At 45.8% G+C, this 18,305-nt stretch overlaps 1 protein-coding gene across 8 annotated transcripts in view; it reads left to right on the top strand.

The window, feature by feature from the left end:
* LOC124181005 (polypyrimidine tract-binding protein 1) overlaps positions 1-18,305 on the top strand; it is a 346,021-nt gene that overhangs the window by 303,668 nt on the left and 24,048 nt on the right. For 7 of the 8 annotated variants that reach the window (XM_046567062.1, XM_046567057.1, XM_046567064.1 and 4 more), the window contains one exon: positions 4,801-4,986. In XM_046567062.1, coding sequence (XP_046423018.1) covers positions 4,801-4,986 — 186 coding nt within the window. The remainder of the gene's footprint in view (positions 1-4,800; positions 4,987-18,305) is intronic. The other variant, XM_046567061.1, reaches the window with a different exon arrangement.

Genomic DNA, 18,305 nt, shown 5'->3' with positions numbered 1-18,305 from the left:
AAGGACGGGGCGATGACGCGTTTTTTCCACCCCCTTTTCGCTTTACCCCTCTTTCTCTCTCTCTCTCTCTTCCTCTTCCTCTTCCTTTTTCTCTCGTTCCCGCGCTGTTTTATCCACCCCGGGACCGCTCCGCCAGAAATGCAAAGTAATCGCGCGATAACAACCGCAAACAACCGTTCTAACCCAGCGGGCGAACTCTCGCGCCCTTGCGGGCCGTGTCGATGTGTACAGTTTTGCGTTAAAACAACCCCCGACACAGGCGGCCGATGCGATGCCGCTGCTCACTATCGTTTCTACTACCTTCGCCGACCAAAAACACTCTGCCCGTGTAAATACGCCGGGGGGGGGGGGGGGGGGGGGGGGGGGGGGGGGGGTAAAAAAGAAACTGAAATTAAAATTCAACGCTAATTAACGTGTGCGCAGTTACCAACGATTCTCACGCATAATTAATCATCAAAACCTTAAGTTATCACAGAGTGTAGTTTGCGGAAACAATTGCAAAACCGGTCCAATTGGTCCGGCTTTTGGTTCGCGGAACATAATTCTCTGGTGTTTGGAGGATGATATTTTATGAGAAGTGTCAAGTTTCTCGAGGGAGTCGTCGCGTAGCATTTCTCATCGCATGTGACAAGTACCTTGGGTGACAAGCATAACCCGATCCGCATGACTTTAATTTTGTGTAAAATAAAAATTTGATTTCGGATTTCGAATAAGCGATGATACCCTTAAACCCCAAACGAGGCAGGCTGGAGTAGCGAATTGATACCTACGTAGGTCCGTGAACAACATCCGACGATGCCCGCGCAGCGTGCCGAAATTGATTTCGTAAGCGATTGCAGTGCCGTTTACACACGCCGAGAGGAAATAAATTGAAACCTGTACAGTTTATATATATACGTATATAACATAATTCGTACCTTGCAAAATACATAATCCAGAAACTGCTGGTTTATGTCGTATCCGCTTGTACCCTCATATACCGAAATGATAATTATCGGCACCCCACCGCCATCGTTATCATCATCATCATCATCACCGATGCGATTATTATCGTTAAATTAATTGCAATTGGTGATACGAAAATAATGACAATAACGATGATGATGACGATCGTCGCCGTTCGCTCGCTCGCTCGCTACAACTGCACGCGCATTTCCATACTTTGTACACGGGCACAATTTACCGTAAATTAAACGGGTGTTTTGGGACGCATGCAGGGTGAAAGAGGAAGGTAACGATCGGAAAGATAAAAAAAAAAAGAAAAAAAAAATAGAAGAAAAGAAGAAAAAAATAAAAAGGTTCACCGCATACGAGCGCGCCGTTCGTTTCACCGGTTGCATGGAATTCAGTTATACCTGCGTTAATTACGCCGAATCGAGGTAGCGGGCTTTCGGACCGTTCGCGTTTTGTCCAGGTGTTGGTTGACCGGGTCGCGGTTGCTCGGTTGGACGTGCGGTTGGTCGGGCGTAATGCACCGCGTGCAGGGGAGGGAGTTGGAAAACGGGGACGAGAGCCGACGAACGGACGAAATGTTTGTCGGTGAAAATCTCCGCCTCGGCTTCGTTCCCCGTTCCATCCCACATTTATGCGCATTTCATTCGCAAGTGCAGCGTGTGTCGGAGGCCGGCTACGCGGGGAATTCGCTAACGGCGTTACAGCCGCGTTTTCCTCGCAATGACGATCGGAGATACGGATCTGAAATTTAGTTTCCACCCACCCTCGAGGGAAGAAAGGCGGCTTCGGTGTTGCAGGGAGTCGCTTCTCTTCTTCTCTTCCCGCCCTTCCCGATTCTTCTCTTTCCTATCTGCGTCCTTCCCTCGCTCTCGGCACTCGGTGAAAAACAAGCCCGAACTCTTGAAAATCGTTTCTCATATTTTCATCACGTTCTGCGGGCCGAGAGGAAATTACGCGCCACAGAGCCGGCAAACACTCGTCCGTCCCGTCGGATTCCTTTGACCGGCTTAAACGTATCCGGGAATTTTTAATAACTGTCATCTCGTACCGCGTATTTCGAGCGAGGCGCACGAAGCTCCTTCTCCTTTAAATCTCTAGTTCATATTATGCCACAACTCTCGTTTGATCTGCCAGATGAGGGACTAAAATTATTATACACGTCTATACGTATATTATACATATACATGCATAACCCACGAGAGTTGGTGGATTTAGTCGTGCGATTACACGAGATGGTTCTCGTTTAACTACACGATGCTTCGCGGATGAATTATTTGCTTTACCGACATTTTGTTTTCCTCCCTACGATTTCAGATATGTATATATATATATATATATATATATATATATATAAGCTGTTGGGTAAAAGGTTCGATTTATTAGGGGCCATCCATAAATTACGTTACACGAATTTTAGAACTTTTAAACCCCTCCCCCCGTCCTTGTCACATTTTTAGAACCCCCCCCCGATGTGACGTCACAAATTTTTCAAACTTACGCATGTATTTCATTTTTTTCTTATTTTTATCAATAAATAATCTTTATATATAAATTTCGTGTTTTAGTATTTTAAATCTTAACATGTGACGTCACAAAGCTTTTGACCCCCCCCCCCACATTACGGTGATACCCTCTCCCCCCATTAGCGTGTGACTTCATTTACGGATGGCCCCTTATGTAACCTTGACGATAGTCATAAATATGACGCGATTGGATTGAAATGATCGTTTGCTTCTGGTTTTCGGTCACTCTCATTGATAAATTTACCCTCCCAGGTCTTCGGTAATCGAGATATTATGAGATTGATTATTGACCTTATACCACCGGGATAACAGCTAACAATTTTCCGAGACTCGATACTATCCAGCTTTTGAGTAATAAACGGCTAAGCCGTGCTCTGTAATCACCGGGTTTGGTCGATGCTACTGTACGTACCATGTGTTTGTACATATATATGTACACATATATATATACAATCCCTTTATTTCTCTCTTAAATATCTTTGCTTTTTCTCCCGCTCCGTAGAAGGTTCTCGACCGACCGAGTTTTATTTTCCTCCCGCTTTACTGCACACCCTCATCTCTTTTCCCTCTTTGTCTCCGTCGCTATACGCTCCCGGCTCATCGAACGAGTCGAGCTTAAGCAATATTGATTTGAGCAAGAGAGAGAGAGAGAGAGAGAGAGAGAGAGAGAGGAAAATAAAAATAAATAAATAAATACGAGAAAAAGAAATCAGGCGAGCAAAGCAACGCGCGTTCAACGAGCAGCCTCCTAGGGTTTCACAGGATCGCTTTTTCTCAGTTTATAGTCTTTTACACACACGGCTTGTATACACGCACAAGGCACCGTTTCTTCTTCCAAAGATCTATTTGTTTCGTTTTCCGCGATTTACAGTTCACTTACACTTCCATGAAAATGAATTAAGGACGGAGGGACATTCTGAGGAGAGAATTGAACCTTGTGTCCCGCGAAATTTCCCTTGATTGTTGTTTCGACGCGCCTCTGTCTTTCATTTTCGCGATGAATCCGGGAACTGTAACGATCCTGATAACGACGACGATGATGATGATGCTGATGGTGATGATGATCGCACAACGCCTAGAAAATTTCGTCTTCCATCTCTTATATAATATATATATATATATATATATATATATACATAACACAATAATCCGGTACAAATTGTTAACCGTAGAAAGTGAAGAGGGGGAGGAGGTGGTGGCGGTGCCCTCTTCCCGCAGAACGGTTGCGCCGAGATGAGGGGTTGAAACCACTAGCTCAGCTGTTTGTTATTTATCGTCAGGTCGACCCCCCGGATTAACCTTGCCAACACCCTCGCCCCGCCTCGCCTCGGCTCCCGCATCCACGATGAAACAATGATTATATGCGGTACTTAACTCCGGTAAAATCCCATTATCGCACCTCAGCGTAAATTCCCACCTCCCTCCGAGTTATATTCCCACTTTTTCTTCCATCAAATATCTTCGTGCCTTCTGGAGTGAGCTGTAGTTCAGATTTATTATCATTTATTACGAATAGAATATCGAATGTAGTCGCGGTCAGGTGAAAAGCATTGCTGCTGATATTTACGTACAGACGTCGGTGATTCAACGAATTTGCTGAAGTAAACTCTACCTCAGAGTCGAGTCGATATTTCGGCGATTAGATTCGCGACGAGTCTTACGGCCGAAGAAGGCTTCTATCATTTGAGAAAGAGGACCCGCGGAGGCGGCCAACCAACCCCATCGAGGGAAATTTAATCTGGCCCGATGTAACCGTAAGAGAGGAGGCTTCCCAAGGCGGTGGGAGGTGGGCGGTGGGGGGGGAGCGAGTGGGGTCGGGAAATTATGCAGATTAATTAAGGAACGTTGCAGAGTCAGAGAGAGAGAAGATGGGGCAAGCGAATTGGGGAACTAAAATATCAGAGCGGCAGCAAAGGCGAGACGACGAGCGGGAAACTAGGCCGAACGTGTAAACACTCTCTCGCAAATTGGAAATTAAGCGAGTCCCCGGGATTTGTACAGCGGCAAGCAAAACTCCTCCGGGGGATATTCGTGTTCGCGGCTTTCCCACGGGAAAATAATCCCCCCCCCCCCCCCCCCCCCCCCCCTCTCCCTCGCCACTTTCGCAATTCCTCGCCCATCGCTAAAGAGTAAACGATGCTCGCGGCGTGCGCGTCACATGAATATATATATATATGTATAATGATTTTGTACACGCTTTGTTTCACCCTCCCCTTCGGAGTGAGTCAATTTTGCAAACTGAATACACCGCGACGTTTTCCAGATTCAAAATGATCATCGAGCTTTCGACAGGTGAAAGTAATATCTTCGTTTGTTGTTTCAGGCCTTTTTGGAGATGGCCGACGAAGGGGCTGCGGCCACAATGGTGACGTATTACGCATCCTGCGTGGCCCAGCTGAGAGGAAGAGCTGTTTACGTCCAGTTCAGCAATCATCGAGAGCTGAAGACGGACCAGACCCACAGCAACGCGGTCAGTAGTCCCACAAACATCATCGCCAACCCGTCCAACGTCAGTATCATTATTATTTTATTTTTATTTAACTTATATTGTATACTTTGAATTATACTCGTAATAACATATCTTATACGTGCGTATACCAGGGTGGTTAAAAAAAAAGTAGTTTCTTTATACACCCTCGAATGTTGATATTTTATAGAAACAAGATCCTCCCAAGAGATGAGCTCTGTATTGTTAGATCTGACAGGTAGATCTTTTAATTTTTATCTCCCATTCATTTGCCATGGGAAAACTTAACTTTATTTTTAACAGTTAAATTACTCGTATAATATCCAATATTCTTTAAGTTCACACGTAGAACCTTGGTACCGATTCTTCAAACTTTGCAAATCGCTGTAGCAAAGCATAGTTATCATCGTTATAACATTATCGATTTTCTCTGTTACGACGGCAATATGTTTTCTATGACGATAACCATGCATTATTACGGAGGTCTGGAAAGCTTGAAGAATCAGCTTCATGGATTTATGCATGGATTTGAAAAATATCGAATACCTGACGAGTATTTTAACTTTCAACGAAAAATGAAATTTTCCCACGTTAAATGAATGGGAAATAAAAATTGAAATACCGACCTGTTAGACTTGAGTTAACGAGCTTATATTTTGAGAGTACTCTTTTCTTTCTATCAAACACTGACATCTGAGGGGGGTAAGAGCAAAAAAATAAATAAAAATTTCCTTCGGACTACCCTAATATACACCGTATGACTGTAACATAGGTAACTGTGATATACTTCTCGTTTTTATTATTCTTGTTACGACAATTATCATTGTCGTAATGTCGCTCCTCTCGATGTAATTATTTTATCGGTCGATACACCTGCGAAGATTCGTAACTTTGCCCCGTCTATGGCTCCTCTAACTGACGTGTGCACCAGGTGATTTTATTCCACTACCTCAAATCTCCAATACAAACTTCCGGCGTTGTGGACTATAATCTTATATAATCTTATTACGACCGTTATCCCGCCGCTTACGGTGTGCAGTAGTCCTATATCTACTAAAAACCGTTCCTCACTCGTTACGAACGGTGATAAATTAATTCCCTACTTTGATAGGAAACTATCTTGGATGTACGTACGTTGCATCTCGACGCGAGGCTGTTTGAAAAAAAATTCTCGAAAACTTAAATGTTTACCAAAAATTGTCAGTTATCCATTTTTAATGTCGGTAATTCCGACATAACGAAAGTTTTCTGTGTTCGATGATTATCCCCCCCCCCCCCCCCGCTTTCATTCTTTCGCGAACACTTTTGCAAACAGCAACAACAACAACAATGTGTGTATAAATTCAAAGTAGGATGAGACCGGTTGCCGCGAATGAGAACCTCGCAACAATTATTGCATTAAGCGGGATAAAACAAGGGATAAGGATAAAACACCGTACGTACATATATATGTCGTAAAAAACTAAAACCCCGTTGTATATGGAAACACGCGAGTCCGGGTTTCGCTGTCCCGTAAATCCTTGGGCGTGTTGTTCCAAAAATGAGTAAAAATCCCACGGCTTATATCCGCGCGGCGTCACTCCAGGCTCAACCTGGCTCAAGAGGACGATGACGGGCCCGCCGCCTCACAATCAGTCTTCATCTTCACCCCCATCCCTTCACCCCCTTCCTCACCCTGCGCTTCGGCAACGATTCCTGCAGAGCGTCGCTTCCACGTCCCGACAGACACAATAGGCCGAGGAGAATATTATTTCCCCCGAAACAATTAAAACTTGAGAAACTTGGCGTCATATCGCGATAACCGGAAACCATCCTCGCCACGCTGATGACTGGATACTCGCGTAAATATTATTACATGTATGCATGAAACTCCGGGTAATATATGGATACGGCGGGAAAATCTTCCGCCACCGTCTTGAGGAATTAACCAACTTTCTGCCACCATGTTTCTACGACAATAATTTTCGTTTGGCTAAAATTTCAATTTGTCATATTGTTTTGCACTGAGATATCTACATCCTCCAGTTCTCAGGCTTACCTTAGTCGTTGCTGTTTCATCGATTTTTTATTAAATTTTAGAATTAAAACGATTCATCTTCAAATTTTCACCACTTCGATCCCAACGTCGGAAACAAATGCAACCTAACGTGTTTTTCGTGTTAAATAAAATTGAAGAAAAATTGCAACACCCGACTTATCTTACCGAACACAATATTCTAAGGGAAAAATTTCAGGACATACCAAAAAAAAAAAAAAATAAGGCACAAGTTTTTCCTTTTAGTTTGATGTAGTTAATCCCGCACATGCGAAAATCGAGCCGCCAAAAAAAAGAAGACAAAAAAAAAAACAAATTGTTTCAATTTCTTCTGTCAAAAAAAGTAGTCATGTCGGAGCAGGTATATCCTTAAGTTTTCAGAGGGGTGATGAAATCGGGATGATGATTAAATCCGTGCAAACATTCCGACGGTATATAGTTTAACGAAGTTTCTTCGTGTCCTCTGCATCCCGCACGTCACGTCACTGGGACTTTGGCGGGAGTAAAACTCCGCGGTTACACGTTGTACGTAGGTATTTGTGTCACGTAGTCAGAGGAGCCGAGGGCCTGGGGCTAGAAGAGGAGTTGGACCCGGTTGCGTTCGGTTCGACTTTGCTTACCCCGCGGCGCGGCGAGGCGCGGCACGCAGTCGGGTTAATTAAACGTGTAATCCCCCATCCGACAGATTCTGCCGGGGCCTCGAGGCCTACGCCGTCAGCGGCGACGTTGACGGCGGCGTCCCGCCCCCCGCATTCGATCCCTAAACAGCCCCCGAGCGGACCTAAGCTCTGCCATAATTAACGCCCCCGCATTATATAATTTATGAACGACCTCCCGCCGACCGAGTCCATCAACGCCGGGGTCGAAAATATGCGAACCCTGCGCCACCCCCTTTTCAATTACACAATTCACCTACGCGTTGCGTCGCGTATGCTTGGGGCGGATTCTGCGCTACGATTTGCTTTGCAACTTTTGTTCGACACTTCGTCCCGTTTGTAATAAAGCTTGATAGTTTCGCCAGCTAGTATTTGGCTAATTACGTAACGCTTCGTCCTGCCTTGCAGATATGCCCCACAGCCTTTTTACCCCTTCGTTTGGTGGGCTTCCGGCCTACCGCCCTTCTCGCTAGGTCCTTAAGTTATAGACTTTTAGATCGGGTTTATACACCCCATAACCGGGGCCGAACCTTCACCATCCGCAGCTCAAAGGCCTACCTTGCCTGAATGTTTTATGCGGTCACACGCTATGGCCGGCTATTTATTTCCGGAAGTTATATCGGGCTGCGGGATTTCACTCTCGTTATACGTTGTAAGCCACCCCCATGGAAATTATTACGACCACGGATTACGCGTTGCGCGATCAAATTATGTGCTCGGGAATTGCCGAGATTTCTTTACGGTCAAGTATCGTGTGGAGATGATATCGAGTCGAATTGAAATATGGGAAAATTAAAGAATCGAATTTAAAAGCGACACGGCAGGTATATTCATACAATGGAAAAGAAAATTTTGGTGCCGGAATCATAGAATTGATTTTTCGATCAATCTTGCAATTCTTTCCCAAGCTTGAAAACTAAGTGATATATTCTAACTGTACACAGAAAAAAAGAATTCTTTAAATTTACCATGCGTGAAGATCAATTAGGGCTAAATAAATGTTTTATCGAATAAAATAAATTTTGATTCACTTGATAAGACGAATTATTGTTCCGATCACATTTTTGTTGGATACAAATAACATTTATTTGAATGGAATAACCATATATTTTACAATGTTCGATAAATTAAACAAATACTTTCTGGGTGCATACAAGTCATTTTGGAAGATAAATTTCAATCCAAAATTCGTCTAGCCGAGAAGCAGGCGAGAAGCTTTTCAACGCGGATCGAAGAGTCGGCGCTGCGGCGCGGCGTCCCGGGGCACGAAAAGAAATCAACCCCCCCAACTTCCGAATCCCTTCTTCCTACTTGGAGCTGGAGTTTGAAAGAAGCGATGAAGCCGTCTAATTTTCACCGTCTTGGGAGGTGTTTCGCGTCAATGCGGAATCCGGGCGAACCAACCACCTTGGGATTCGGTTGCGGCTTAGAGCAATTACAGGCGGAAAGCGGTTAAGAGAAGCCGACGAACAGGCGAGCAAGCGGCCAGGATGATCCGGTCAACCTGCGCGTACCTCGGACGTCGCGAGGGTAATTATCAAACGGCTCGCTGGGGGTAAAAGCGCAGCTACGGGGGGGCGGAACGAGTCCGGTGCTAAATTAATTACCGAACAACGTGTACCGGCGCGTGCAAAAACACTAATTTGCGGGTTCGCAGACACGTGCGAGGTTAAACGCCCCGCGACGGCGTCTTTATTAAGCCTGCGGAGGATAGCCGGGCACGCGATATTGCCGAGGAAGGGAAAATACACGGTCGGTATTTGGGTTGGACGGTCGGCGGAAGGGAAAAAACGGAGGAAAAGCCCGGACGATTTTCCTTTGCTCCCCCGGCGCAGGACGGCCGATATGTATAATCGAAGGGCTTGAAAACGATGCTGACGATTTTTTTCCGCACGATTTCGGTTGCGGGACAGACTGCGGAACGACACATCGAAACCCTTGGAGGTACGCGTGGTATATACGATGTATTACCGACATCAGCGAGATTTGTCTTCTTCCTTCACCCTCCAGCCTCCTAAACAATTTGTACGCTTTAAAGCGGGCCGAGCTTTCACACCGATTGCTTTCTCGCAAAGCACACGCTTCCCCGGCGTTTCTCAGGAGACGTCTGCCGGGTGATCTTTAAATTACGATGCCAGGCGGCTGCAGGAGTCTGCCGTTGGTAGAAAAAGCTCTCGGTGCAGAGCTTCGATCAGACGCTCCAACGCGTTTCATCCTTTTCGGATTTTTAAGGAAAATTGGTAGAGCCGAGCTGAGGAACTTGCAGTTATTCATCGTTTCCGGGTGAGGGACGAACGTGTTACGGGAAAAATCTTCTTTCTCCGAGTCAAACAGTTCGCCGGAGAGGGAAGACACGGTGAGATAAAAACAAAGAGGGGTTGTTTTCGCTGCCGTTGACACTCGTAAAGGGACTCCAGCTATGCCGGTAATACTCGAGTAGAAGAGAGCCGAGCCTTCCCGTGGTGTTCGGCCGGACCTGAACGTCTTATTTCCGAATAAGAAATCACCACCCGCACCCCATAAACTTCGGAATATAACCCGCTTTATGCCACGTCACGACACCGTTGGGAACGGTGTGCACGGCATGGTTGAAAATAAAGAAACAACGCGTCTCCTTCAAGATGGACGTTGGAAATATGCGCGAATCTAAGTTACTTTTTTTTCTACTTCTTCTTCTGTTTTACTATTCGCTTTCCGCGATCCGGTGGCGCTCTCGAAGCTTCGTGAAAGAAAGCGAATCTGCTGCATCAGCCGCGAACAACGCGGTCAATATGCCCAGACTCTGCCGTATTGTGAAATCGGGATAATACACGCGACAGGTGTCAAGGGTCAGGTGCGATCCTCGTCACTCGTTATGTTAAGGTCGGCATGATAAGCAACGCGGTTATCATTGTGCCGAAACAGTTATTCCACTGTCGTCTATAAAATATTCGTACCCCACGATACTGATTATCCTCGGACACGCAAACCTGCCGGTCAATTTGTCAGCGAAATGCGAAAGAAAAGAGAACGACACTTTCCGGATGACGAGCGTTTCCTGCAGCGATTCAGGACATCCTAAAACCTTGGAAATCCGCGAGGAGAAATTTTTTTTTTTTCCAAAGACATCGTATCGCAGCGTAGAATGACTGGAAGAATTTTACAAACAAATTAACAACTCCGAGCAGGAACTTATTCCGCGGAAAAACATCGGCGACATCTGGATGCATATTAATTGAGGTGTAAGGTAGAAGGTTGCCGGTGTTTTTAAGGACATGTCGGCGCGACTGGCGCCCGGCGAGGACTGAAGAAGCCTCGGGAACAATGGTGAAATTAGCGGTGAAAAAGCGGGCGAATCGGGGATCGGGGGAGGTTTTTAGGAGGGGTGGCAAGTGGACGGTTGATGGTAGCGACTGGTGGCGCTGATGGGAATTCCAAATGCCGCGCGGTTTCTTAATGATTGAAGATTTGTGTCAGCGGCGCCCAAAACGAACCCCCAACCACCGCCGTCTTCTCTTTAGCAGCGTTACAACTTCTTCCGAACGAGCCTTTCGCAGTTTCTTCCACGTACATTGCGGCAACGGTTGTTTATTAAATCGTCAATTTAACCCAAATTAATCTCGCGACTCTGCTTCTGACGGTACGAACGCACGGATTATTCTAATCAACGGTACTGCTTCTTTATTGCTCAAACACTCCGCGATGAACACTCTTCCGGTGATTATCCAAGGTCGTTAGAAGCCGGAAGCAGATTTTAGAACGACTACAAGGTATAAAGAGAGACCATTGTAAATCGTAAGATCTAAGTTTGCTGAAATTCCGACACTGGACTAGAATTGGAAAATTATTACTCCTCTCGCTTCTTCTTTTTTTTTTCTTTTTTTTCTAACATGTATTTTTTCTAGTTTTGAACCGTGAAGTCCCTCCTTAAAAAACAATACCGAGTAGAGTATTTAAGGACTCGAAGGGTCGAAGTTGAGATCAACCGTCATTGGATGTAGAATTTCACTAGTCCAAAAAGCAAAAAATTCCTGATACTTCCAACTCCTTGACCGTTAAAAAATATCGAATGGACGAAATTTGATAGAGTTGTAACTTCCGGAAGTTTCTAAGACAAATTTTCATGCAGTTGTACATCTGTAGTATTCGAACCTCCGACCATCTAAAACTATTCGCAATTGAAACAATTCTGAGTTCTTACCGTTACGTTTTGACTAGAGAAATTCGGTGTAGCGACGAGAGTGATTTCGACTATTCGAAACACTAATCCGCCCCCTACAAACGACAGATTTCCTAATACTGGGGCCGGGGGTCGAGCCGGTGGTTAGCAGAGAAGAAAGACATAAACGACGCTCCCTAAGCAGAGAAAAGTCAGGTTATAAGACCATCGTCTGGCCATTCGGAGGTTTCGCGTTTCATATTTCAGGGGTTGCAGCAATAACAATAGCACATTGTTACTCGGACTTGTCGCTGACGGGGTTGGCGCGCGGGCAAGATGGCGTAATATTTTTAATGGAGGGCGTCGCGGGCGTCGTTGCGGCGTGTCTCTCTCTCTCTCTCTCTCTTCCTCTCCCTCTCCCTCCCCCTCCCTCTCGAGCGTCTTGGATGATCTACGGCCCCGCATTGTTTCTAGGTGCTGCCTCGTATATTATTTTCCCCGTCGTTTTTTCATCCCCCACTCACGGTTATTCTACACGGCGGGTGGCTCGTTCCCTCGAAACTTTAAATGCTCGGCTTTGAAATAATGCGCCTCATCCCGCCCGACACCCCCGACGACGAGAAACTCCCGCATTACGCGGTAGAGTCGCTCTGATTCTTTCCCCCCTCGCCCCGAGAGTCGCGCCGGAGGTGCGAAACAACAGACGTCGCCTCCCGGTGTTTGACGATCCGCAGTTTTTCATCCCCGTATAATATATGTATATATCAGACCTTTTTAACCCCTATAAAAGCTTCGGACGGAGATGACGCGCCGTTGCGTTGACTTTCGCATTGCGCGGACTCTGCCGCGTTTCGACGTTTTCAAACAGAAAACTAAAAATTTTATTCGACGAAAAAGAAAAGGACTCTCTCAAATCATTCAGCCGAGATTTCTGCCCCCTGATATACAATATAATATGCAAAACGGTGAAGTTCCGTGACGTAATTACATCCGACAGCCCCGTGAAATGCTTCCTTCTCCTTCTCTTTCTCCTCCTTATCCCTTCTCTGAACGCTAATTACAAAGCTGCGTACGATATAAATTCTGCTTTTGAAACGGAAAGACACGCCCTGACGTGAATTTAAATCGGAGTCCGAGGGACCATCCCAGCTCTTTCTCTTTCGCTCTGCTGCCCGGTCTCTCCGGCTTCAATTTAGCACCACTTTTCGGCTGGAGTAAAATTCAAGTTTTAAAGAGTTTTCGTGCAATATCTATATATATATATATACACACACATATATACAAGAAACTGGGAGAAGAAGTCAGAAGTGAAAAAGTATAGAACGACGAGGAAATATCAAGGACGAAAGAGGTGGTTTTTAACTTATATTCGTCTTCATTTCCACGCTGCGAAACTTTGTTTCATTTTTGTTCTCTCTTTCTGTCTATCGGCTTCTATTTTCTACGTTTTGCCTTTTTACGCCGGATCTAGTAGGCGAGACTATTTTTCATCACGTCGCCTGTTTTTGACCGGAAATCGTCCGCGAATCAATCGTCCGACGTGTCGGACGATGTGGGGAGAAAAAGCGAAAGGAGGAAAAAGAAAAAAACATCGCACGCAGACACAGCGAGGGGCAAACTGAAAATAATAACCGTACAGGAAAGTGAGAAAGAAAAATGGAAAGACTGATTGTTTTGGTGTCTGTCTGGTCCGGGAGCTAGCTACTCCATCATTTGAACAGGTTCGAATTCCGTTTGTAATGTTATTCAATAAACGTTTTCCCGACCGAAAGCGTGTTCTCATTCCCATCGCAGCTGTCCTTTCTCCCCCGATTTCATTCAACTTCTATTTCTCGCTCCCTCTTTCTCTTGAAAATTTATGTACGCGTTGCTCTCACTCGGACCTCCAGACACGCCAAAGTGACATTGGCCATATTCCTCCCACTTGCTGCACTGCGATGCAACTCGCATATTCGCCTTTCCCACGTCGATCCAAATTACCCCGTTATTCTCAAACACCCTTTCACGGCTTTTGAACGAATGTGCAGAAACGCCTTCCGCTGTAACTGCGCACCTCTCCGTAATATGTCAGGAATTTTCTCATTGTCACATTCGAACTCTCGACGTCGCAGGATGTCTTCTTCGTCAATTCTCACTCCTCGAATTACCTTCGTGCGGTAATTATCGATACCGTTGAACCGAAATTATTTCAACGCAGTAACGAATGTGAGAAATTGCCAGCGAAATACCGACTACTCGATCAAAATAGATCAGTCGATTTTCTCCCAGTTAACCCGAACCCCAATCGAATTCTCCAAATGCTTTCTCATTCTCCTTTCGGTTCACAATTGGAAATCTATCAATAGTTGTTCACCGATCAAGCGCATAGTCCTTGCAACGGAGTCCAAACCCACATATATTAACCTCCAAATTCAAACGTTTGCGAGTTCATTATTGGGGGAGAAGATTTGGAGACAGTTAAATTTTTCGTTTCTCAAAGCACCGCACGGCGCATCCCGAAGTTGGGATTAACAGTCTCATTGACCATTAACGACTGATATAAATTCGTGGGGCGAACTATCGCGGGGCGGCGAGTGAGGGGATAAAACGAGGGGATGAACCTAATTCAAACTAACCATCGCGTTACCAGGGCCGGATTATTATTCAACTCCCCATTCCTCGAGGAGCCGTAAGTTACTCTCGGCCTCTTTAATAATAGAGGCAGCAATTTGGTGGAAAAACGATGCAGGGCGTCGGTGGTCCGCCTTCTCACTTCTCACTTCTCACTTCTCGTTTCTCGTTTCTCGTTTCTCGCTCCGACTCTTCCTTCCAGGCCGTCGGCTCTCCGTCCCAATTTATCAATTGGCGGGGGAGAAAAGGAGGGACGAAAGTAGCAAGCCTTCCGTAACCCCTCTATATTTGATTCGCGCCAGCTTCTCTCCGGGTCAGCCTCTGATCGCCGCTGCGAAAACCGCTGCTGCAGCATCCGAGGGCTCGATTACCTCAACTCGGGTACTCGCGTTTCCCCTAAATACCCTATTTTTTTTCAGAGGGTGAAAGAGGAGGAGGGATAAGATCGGCGCTGCTTTTATCGAGATCTTAACCGGCCATTTCCGCCTACTTTTCCTTCCGAATGCTTGAACGCGGCCCAAATTAACACGTCTTACGCTATCGGACGACCCTCCTGATCGTTATTGAGGCCATTGCCGGAGCCGCCCTCTGTTAGGTAACAAGTTCGAAACCGAGAGCCTGGAACACGTGCCGCCGGCCTATAAAATTCACCAAAGGACGGTTAAGCTTCGCGGACGAGATACGCGCTCTTCCGGTTTCGCATCCGTGTATATTTTACCAGTTATGGTTGGGACCCGCGTGTTTAATGGATGATAGGCACATTTCCACGGCACGCGTGAGTCTTCATCATCTTTCCCAGATCGAGCGGTTACATATGCTTTCCACGTATGCTGCCGCCGACCCCGAAACTTCTTACACGCGCGTTACTCCGAATTTTTTTCGTCTGATCTATTCCTCCTGAATCCCGATTGATGCCGTCGATTACCTGACGAATGAACCGCGATTCGTATGGTACATACCTTCGGAAATTCTTCAAATGCGTCACGCCGCTTCGACAACTTGATGGATTTTTTTTTTTCTCATTCCAAATATAGCAGGGTTGTCGAAGAATTGGGGAAAATTGTAAATTCTGGGATTGAACCCCATCTATTGAAAGGTACGAATTTATTTCGCGACAAATGAATATCGGCATCTTTTGACGACTGTCGCGATATTGTGTCGTGAAAATCGACAAGTCTGAGTGATTATTGAAAAATTTTGACGGAAACTCAGGCGGGATGAGGGAGTGGAAAAGAAAAGCGAATCGTCTAAGTTTCTTGCGTGATCCACTGAAGAAAACCAATTAAGTAATGCGTTGAAGTATTCCACGAAACGCGTTAAGGTTGAATTCAGCGGTTCGCTTCTTTCGTATTCATCTCGATGCGGACGCACGATGCAGAAGGTGGCACAAGACGAGGGGGTAACGTTTTCGTTCTCCGAGTATAAGTCGGAGAAGACGTGAGGAGGAGTTGAAGAGGTAAGTGGACGCGATCGCGGAAAGTGTCTGCAGCGCACAGCGGTGGAGAAACGCGGTTGACACTCGACTCTGATGTCTCTGGGTGTTGAATAATTCATGCGATAATAAATGTACAAGCGAGGAAAGGCTGAGGTCGGTACCCGCGATGGCTCAGTCTTCTAAATAATGATATCGCCGAGAATAGACAGGCAATATTCATTGCGGACAATAATATCTGGCGCAACGGTAACGGGGAAACGCGTTTTGAACGGGCGATTTGGATACGTGCCAGCGTCTGGAGTGGATGGTGGATGGGATAAGTGACGTGTTCACCCCGACGTTATTGCTGTTATTGCCGCGGGGTTAAAGGTGAATCAGTTTATAGCGGGATATAAAAGGTGATAAAAATTTAATAAAAGCCAAAACCTGGGATCGTCTCATCCCGATCTCGCGTTTCTACGACCGTAGAACGAACGAGGATCTCTCGGCAGAATTAAGGGGGCGGATAGAACGAGGCATCAAGAGGGTCTTTCCCTCATTTGACTAGTGTAGATAAATCCGATTTTCTCTGCCGTATCGTTAACGTCTGACGGCAGCTTCTTCGGGCTCGATCCGAGCTCCGGGGGCAGATCGGATTCTCCTACAGGGGTCGACATCCCCTCGTCTTCGTCCAGCCGAGAAAGTCAAGCAAACTCTGGTGAATGAGAACGGGGGATGGGGATGAGGGATCGAGGCTCGGGGGAGAAGGAGGAATCGAGATTTATATCTTTGCTTAAATAATTCGTCCCACCTGTCTGGAATCAATTTATGCGCAGATACAGTGGATTGAATAAATAAGTCGCGAGAGGGTGAGGGGGAGATTATTGGAAAAGTAATTTATAGCCAATATTACTTCTTTTTTACCCCGTATATACTTGCGTATGTATACGCAGGGGTGGCGGTCCGTCTACTCTCGTTTTTATTCCTGCTCCCCGATGTTCCCCAATTGGCCCTCTTCAAGGAGGAGGCTCTGGCCTCTTTTTAATAATCCCTTTCTCAAGTGCATCTCTTCAGTTTAGGTTTTAAACCCACCCTCGATTCTTCGTAGCTCATTACCGTAGTCGCATGACTGCCTGCCGATTTTTTCCTTTCTTCCATTCGCTTTTTTTTTTTTTTTCTTCATTTCCTTCATCTTAACCGAAACCCACTCCCAAGGATAGAATGAAAGAAAAGCCAATAAACTCTACAGGTTAGGGTATAACGCATCCTTCTCCGCCTCCCTGATCTGATCGCTGGCCACGATATCCACCGACTGCGAATTGGCGCTCGCTTAAACGCCCCATTTTGATCCTTCCAGATATCGGCTCTTTGCAAACGGTAGATTTGATCCTGCAGTTTCTCAGCCACGTGCCTTCTCGATCCGGTACGCCGACGACCGTCCAACCGATTTCCATTCCCTCTTAACGTTTCGGATTTACTTAATACGGTGGGTCTGATAATTCCCTAGGATCTTTTCGAATCTTGGTAGAAAAGAATTTCTTCCCATTCCTTTACCCATCAACCATTTTAGGCTTTCGCGTTATTTGCTGATGAGTTTCAAAGACAAACACTTCGGCGTAACTTAAAGTCACGAACATTCCCCGACGTACATCTTATGTTATACCGACGGTTAAGGGAACCAATTTCATCTTCGAGTCACACGTCTTGATCTGATGGAGAAGTAGTCCTCTCCCTTCTATCAGACTCGCACCCTACGGGCCTTAACATCCAAGACTTGGCCCGAGATATTCTCTCCGTTTCACCCGAGGCGAACGGTCTATAGCTCGCAGGTAGCGAGGAGGAGGAGAAGGAAGGTAGGTTGGGAAGAGAGCTGCAGGAAGTGGAAAGAGGGAGTTTCCGAATGTAATTACTTAGCGTCACCACAGTTATCGTACCTATTGCAGTTGTATCGTCACGGTCGAAGTTCTCGCGCGTATTTCTGCCTCATTGTCAGTCACGATATCGCAAATCCATCTCAAAGCAAAGCAGAGAGCTGTTTCTTTCCCGTACTTGTGTATTTATGAAATTTATAGCCTGGAGTCATTCCGTGTTGGCTTTGAATTATTAAGCCTTCGGTACGGTAAACTGAAATGCAAGTAACGCCTTTGCTTTAACATACTTTGCTGATGAAAACAGAGGGACGGTTGTAAAACCGGTTTGTTACTTCGAAACTTTCCGCGATTATACAAGTCGTAGTTTCAGATAATACCTGGTCCGCGATGCCTGTACTTCTAGTTTTAAGCCGTCGTAGCTTCTTGTGCCATGGCTCTCGTACAATCAACCTTCGGTTCTGAGACGTTGGCAATTGAAATGAAGGGACAAACGAGAAACTGAGACAATAGCCCACCGTTAATCCATCTCCATTCACGATATACTCTTCATAATCCTCCAATCCTTGTTTCCTCGGTTCGCTTTCCATAAGTAAATACTCAGACATATCTGCAGTAAAGGTTTCCCAACAGCCCAGAA

This window comes from Neodiprion fabricii, chromosome 4 (genome assembly GCF_021155785.1).
Source record: "Neodiprion fabricii isolate iyNeoFabr1 chromosome 4, iyNeoFabr1.1, whole genome shotgun sequence".
Lineage (NCBI taxonomy): Eukaryota > Metazoa > Arthropoda > Insecta > Hymenoptera > Diprionidae > Neodiprion > Neodiprion fabricii.
This window is presented reverse-complemented; position numbering and strand designations above follow the sequence as displayed.